General features: G+C 40.5%; 1 protein-coding gene across 1 annotated transcript; it reads right to left on the bottom strand.

The window, feature by feature from the left end:
* Window positions 1-883: 883 nt before the first annotated feature.
* Window positions 884-6,134, bottom strand: tmem267 (transmembrane protein 267). Its single transcript, XM_024299264.2, has 3 exons — window positions 6,091-6,134; window positions 1,960-2,417; window positions 884-1,564 (listed from the first exon to the last, which is right to left on the bottom strand). The coding sequence occupies exons 2-3, from the start codon at window positions 2,362-2,364 to the stop codon at window positions 1,229-1,231; spliced, it is 741 nt and encodes a 246-aa protein (XP_024155032.1). The 5' UTR covers window positions 2,365-2,417; window positions 6,091-6,134; the 3' UTR covers window positions 884-1,228.
* Between the last annotated feature and the right edge of the window lie 373 nt (window positions 6,135-6,507).

Genomic DNA, 6,507 nt, shown 5'->3' with positions numbered 1-6,507 from the left:
GTTCAAGTGACTCCCTCCAATAACGTCCGAATTCTTCACTATATAGTTCCGTTTGTAGTGCTGTACAAATCTACAATTGTTGAATGCTCTAGAAATTACCCAGAATTCTCACTAAAGTTAGGAATGTGGATCACAATGCATTGGGTTTGAACAATTTATAAGAAAAAAAAAAGCATTTTTGTAATAATTATCCACATTTTCATCATCAGAACACAGTGGATTCATAAATAATACTCACATTGATTAGAAATTTTCACTTGGTAAAATCAGTGAAGTCATAATAGCCATAAAAAAATAAAAAAAATAAAAAAAAAACATAGTGAGCATGATGTTCAAATTGCTTTTAAAATTTAGGGCACTATATAGTCCCACACTAAAGTTCTTTAGTAGTTGGGGATTAGGGTGGAATTTGGACATTTAGAATGCTGTGTCCAAGACCGTTTTAGGGCTTTATTTTCAAACTTTGACCAATCAGGGACTCTGATTTGGCAGTGATGTTTTCATTCATGAAAGCGCCAACCAAGATTTTTAACATTTCGCACCAAACCTCTTCCAACTGTAGGTTACAGACATGTGCTAGTAAACAGTAGAAAACAAGAAGAAGCCCCTCCCTGCTTGACCAGTGTGAATGTAGCCGTTTGCTTTACCGATGATTCTTATTGGCTCTATCATTCCATGGAATTAACAGTGATTTAAAAATAAAAATAAAACATCTTATTAAAGATCAAGCACGAGATTTCCTCCAGTTTGCGGTTGACCTTTGGTTGACATTTTCCCTGTGTGTTTGACAGGATGAGGCTGGATAATCGGAGCGATGCGATTGGTGGAAATCTTGAAAACTCGACTTTGACACATTAAGAAATAATACCAAAAAAAAAAATGGCACTATTGAACGTCCCTTTATCAAACAGAGGCTGAAACCAAAGACTTCAGTGATAGTCTTCATCGTCAATAAAAAAATCTCTTCGTTTTTAAGTGCTGGGGATTTCCCTCCAGTGATTTCAAGTATCTAAACAACTAAGACTTTTTAGTTTTAACCCTTTAACACCTGAGGCGTTAACATACTGTGACTTTTTAACCTTTAACACGATCATTCCAGTAGAGTTTGAAGGAGAAAAGCGGCGTGTTAACGGTTGAAAAATGACAGTAAATCAAAGAAAATAAACCTTGGAGCTGCGGTGTTAAAGGGTTAAACGGTGGAGATCTACCAGACGAGCGTCCGTGACATCTAGACATCGATGGCCACGCCGTGCTTGGTGGAGATCACGTCCCTGGTTCCGGTCAGGTACATGAGCACTGAGCACAGGTGAGGAAGAGTCGCTGTGGTGCTGACGTACAGCCAGTAGGGGATGGGGGCGGTGTTGCCGAACGGGCAGACCCACAGGCCGTGGCGCACGCCGTCCCGGACGTGGTGCGTGGCCATGGAGATGAAGAGCATCCACGGCAGGGAGCACCAGGCGTCTTTGAGGCGGCCGAGCCACATGAGGAGGCGGAGCGTGAGGCAGATGACGGGGATGAGGGACGAGCAGTGGAGGGGGGGACGCTGGGGCAGCGACACGGCAGCCTGGGGGAGCGCGGAGACACAGACATTTCTATTTGTTCAATTTTTAGAGATTTGGGATTTTATGCTGGTTTTTAACACCCAATGATTATTAAATGTTTAAAATAAAATGATTTTAGTCACGACATGGGACTTAAATGGTTTGATCAATCATGAAAGTCAAATGTAATGGCTAGTTTTGACCTATAGGGGGCAGCAAAGAGACGGATTTTGACTACATTTACAAAGATTAAACGAGTTTATTCTAATTTATCAAAAATTTGGCAATGACAACACTTTTAAAGCCCCATTCATAGAGCTGAAAAAGCTGATTTCTGGCTGAGTAGTTGTTTATGCTGATAATAAAAGACAAAGACAAGGACAGGAAGAGGACTGACAGACTGGCGTGGAGATCTCACCTTCAGTGACAGCGATCCGGCCATGTAGAAGTGGTCCAGGTCTATGATTGACGCCAGCAGCCCGGCCAGCAGTACCTCGTACAAGTCACTCTTTTTCCGCAGTCCAATCACGACCGCCCACGACCACAGCCCCACGATTCCGTGCGTGGCATTGTCCAAGATGGCGCGAAGCCACAGGTGTTGCTGGATCGCCGACAGCTGGAGGGCGTGGTCCGCCACCACGCAGAACATGCCGAGTCCCGCTGAGGCCAGCAAGGAGGCGGAGCTGAACGTCTGTAAGAGCGCCTGCGCTTTCTCCGCCTCCACGGCGAGGCTTAGAGGCACGCGGGCGCCGTCTCCCCCGATGCCCACCCCCAACAGGGGGGAGGAGGAGGAGGAGTCCAGCCTGGAGTAGAATCCAAGCATGATGCAGGAGGAGCTAATCAGCAGCAGGAGGGACTGACTGAGGGAAGGTCTCGCTGTGGTCGGAGGAGAGAAAGACGAAAGTAAAGTCAAAGATGCCAAAAGATCAAAGTGAATTTGTCATCGATCAATACAGGTTTGTAAATGTATACCTGTCTAATAATGGATTAATAAATGGGAAAAAGAACAGGGCTCTTAGATGATGAGTAACTTAATCCAAACTAGAGCTGCCACGATTACTCGACTAATCGACTATTAAAACAGTTGATGACTAATTTAATAGCCGATCAGTTGTTACTTTATATTATATGGAGTCAGAGTGTAGTAAAGTTGAAAGTTAGAATGGCATTCTGCTAGCTTTTTGGACTTTTTTGACATTTATTAAGATTTTTTAGTCTATTTTGGAGTACAGATAATATTTTAGATGCATGCTAGTTGCTTTGGCTAACTTAGGCTTTTTTTTAAGTTTTTTAAGCTGTTTTGGATTTAGGTTCATATTAAAGGCACCATGCTAGCTATTTTGGCTAATTTAAGCTTTTTTTTTTTAGGCTATTTCGGAGTTTAGCTAATATTTCAGCTGCATGCTAGCTGTTTGGCTTTTTTCCATTGTTTGGGCTAATTAGGCATTTAGCTAATATTTTATCTGGCTATCAGCTTCAGCATTTTTAGCCATCAATTTTAGCATCTTCAGCTATCAGCACTAGCATCCTCAGCGGCCAAAACTGGCTTACAGCACTCACCCTAGCATTACCGCTGGTAATGCTATATATATCTAGTTTTCAGTTACTTTAATGCTAATGATGATTAAGATGTGTGTTTTTCATCCACTCTGTGTATGGCCTGATTAGTCGACTTATCGGTGATTGGTCGACTATTAAAATAATATTTTGTGGCAGCACTAAATCAAACAGAACTTTCTCAAACATTTGGATTTTGATAACATTTGGATAATGATGATCTCTCTTAAAGTATTTTTTTTTAATTTATTGCAACATCTTTCTGACTTTGTTATGATTCTACCTTAGGTAAGATTACATTTGGCATAAAACCTGGTATTTCTGAACCATCTGGAAGCAAACTACAAAAATCAGAAAAATTGGGCAGAAAAAACACTAATAGCCTCATTTTTCAAGACCTTCTCTCTCATGGTGTATTGTCAGTTTTAAATATATATATACTGTATATATATAAAAAAGACAATTGTGTGGTCTGGCACACATTGACCATAATGTTTGCCTTGGGGAAGCCATATGGGTTTGCTTTGCCTTGATCCACAAACTCCTCTGTGGAACTGAGTCTCTATGATCATTATGGAGCCATCTGCTAAAACTGAACCCACACCTTCAATTTTCTACTAAAGCTTCTTAAGAGAATAACATCCATGTTGATCAAATCTGGAAAAAAAACTCTGGAGATCATTAAATCTAAGATAAACTTGTATATTTTAGTCAGTTGTTGGCTCTTTACCTTTATTCTTTAAGTTGTTTATTTGATCCCACTTAAATTCATCAATTCAAATAATCCTTTTTAAATCAAGTGAAATTTTAAAGGCTCACTCTGATCATTATTTGATCTATTTTAAAAGCGCTCCCAGTGGATCTTTTAGTTATGATGATGCTGTTTTTAGCTAAATTAAAACTTGCATCATTTTCTGGAGTTTAGTGTCTGCAGAGAAGCAGCTGTCTGTTACAAATTCACCCTTGAATTGTGGGATGGAACTGTTAAGCCTTGTTTACACTGAGCGACACGTTACGGTCCATTCCAGTCTTGTGAGCATTTCCAATATAAAACGAACCCATTAATTGGGACCAAATTGTACCAGTTTTGGGCCCCCGTTGGTTGAAAAATGGAACAGACCGATTAGTGTTGGTGGAAGGTCATTATGACCACAAAAAAAAAAGGTGTCAAGAAAGTGGCAAGATGCTGTGGGAACACTGTGGCACTCAAGCCAAAACAATAGCCAGTCAAGCAAATTGTGCCAGCAAGAGGTGTCGTAGACGTTCGTATTTAGAGACAATCAATAAATTAAACGTAAAATATCTAACTAACTAACAAAAGCCAAAAATTACCTGATCTATTGTTGTTGTTGATTGCTTTGCTTTTACTGTGGTCTCACTACCTATCAGAGCCTTCAGGATTTTGCAATGTTGCAATCGCAACTATTAATGCAAATTCAAGCAAACCCTGCAATTTGTTGTGCGCCCTGCAACCTTACATTTTAACCGCAGCTTTGATCAATCTACCGTGACAACAGTTGTGGATGACGACGCAGCTTAGTGACTGTTTCCCTTCTGACTTCTTCCCGGGAGCCGTACTCTATTTTTATTAACTCTCTTTAGTCCTCTTTGCCTTTTTTTCTCTGCACAACATGAACCAAGTATGAGAAAAAGATGGAGACTCTGGAAATCTGGGACCATTTCACATTAATTGATAATACAAAGGAAGAATTTGGAGTCTTTTCATTTTTAGGTGCTTTTCTAAATATATATATATATTAAAAACATTGCAACTTTTGACAAAAGCAGTCACAAAATCCTAAAGGGTCTGTCCTGTGACACAAAGCTACGTAATCAGTCTATACCCCGCATGCTCCGTGACGGCCCCAACTTTGAGTGAAAAAGGCTCACTTGAATTGCCTAGACTGTTCTAACCAGTACTGGTCAGTGGAAACAAAGACTAAGTGTTTTGTAAGCCCTCCCACACTTCCCGTCGCCCGTTTGTTTATATGCTATCCTGTTCCTTTACAACCCCTCACACCCCCAAGCTAACATTAACTATGCAACAAAAAATGGTGAGCAATATTGGAGCAATCCACCCGTACAGGATGAGGAAAACAAAGACGTTATTGGATCTATATGACAAGTGGATGCATCCGAATGGAGCGGAGCAGGGAAGTCAGCATATCTCCTAAGTCACAAGTATGCTCTCTCTGAAACGACTTTTTTTATCTGCTCCTGATTCACAACAATTTGAATTAAAAAATACTCAGAAATGCAAGTTTGAGCTTAATTTTCTATACATGTCCTATGTGTGCCCTCCATCTTTAGCTCTTTAATATATTGTCAAAATCCAGCATTTCCACATCCTCCTGTCAGTCCGGTATTCCTCCTCCTTGAGATCCAGCTGACCTTTAGGAAAGCCTGCACACATGCTAACCTCCTTCAATGAAAACACTGCTGGCCTGGAAGAAAGCAGTGAATCCAGGCCAAAGACAACAGAAGCACCGGTTTGTTTGTCTGTGTCCCCTCAAGCTGGATTCAATGTGGGACAGCCGCTGATCATGTAACAGTCTCCACATAAAGGGAGGGGGCGAGTGAAGAAGAAGAGACACAGAGTCCTCCTGGATGAAAATATAATTAGCAGATATTTATGTCGGAGCCTTTGATCTGGTTAGCTAATTGTTAGTAATTGCATCGCATTGTCTCTAATTAATAATCTCAATCTTTCCGTAAGGAAGTAAAGATAATCTAATTCCAGCATCGAACGACAGCTTGGAGATGACAGGCTAACATTGAGCAGCAGCAGAGATGCTGCTTTGTGTAGGCGGGCTGTCTGAAGGAGTCTCCATTAGCTAAAACTGCGCGCGCGCGCGCGACGGCTTCCACAACATGACATTATGCACTAAACGCCAAAGCGGAATTAATTTTAATATCATGTCGATAATATCACACCAGTTTTTCTTTTTAGCGTATTTTAGAAACACAGGTCTAAATATAAGGTCACGCTTACCCCATAGCCGAGCGTCAGCCGTCCTGCTGCTGAGGTGTCCGCTCTTCTTCTACGGAGATCTGCGGCTGCGCGGAGGCTCGGGCCGCTAACACTGCCACCTACAGGTCAGATGGGGAACACAAACCAAGGCAGTTTCCAAATAACAGAAACATATGATTAGGAAGTAGTTGTTTTGAGCATAATGAATCAATGAATACATACACATATAAAAAAAAAACAACAATTTTTTTAACATAAACTACTCATTATATTACTTAATAAATATACAGACAAGAAGAATTATCTGTAAAACATTATTTTATTAGGAGTTCAAATGCACACATGTAGATGGAAACATACTCTAAAAACGTTTTTTTATATATATTTTAAGTAATGCATGAATTCAGATACTTCTTTTTTAGACAATTATAGATTTTT

This window comes from Oryzias melastigma, linkage group LG12, assembly GCF_002922805.2.
Source record: "Oryzias melastigma strain HK-1 linkage group LG12, ASM292280v2, whole genome shotgun sequence".
NCBI lineage: Eukaryota > Metazoa > Chordata > Actinopteri > Beloniformes > Adrianichthyidae > Oryzias > Oryzias melastigma.
The sequence above is the reverse complement of the archived record's forward strand: the minus strand, read 5'-3'. Positions and strand labels throughout refer to the sequence as shown.

Bases quoted from the DNA above. Each gene is read 5' to 3' on its own strand.
- tmem267 (XM_024299264.2), bottom strand. From the start codon at position 2,364: ATGCTTGGATTCTACTCCAGGCTGGACTCCTCCTCCTCCTCCCCCCTG. The intron at 1,565-1,959 runs GTGAGATCTCCA...GCGCTCCCCCAG, and splicing joins CCGGATCGCTGTCACTGAAG to GCTGCCGTGTCGCTGCCCCA.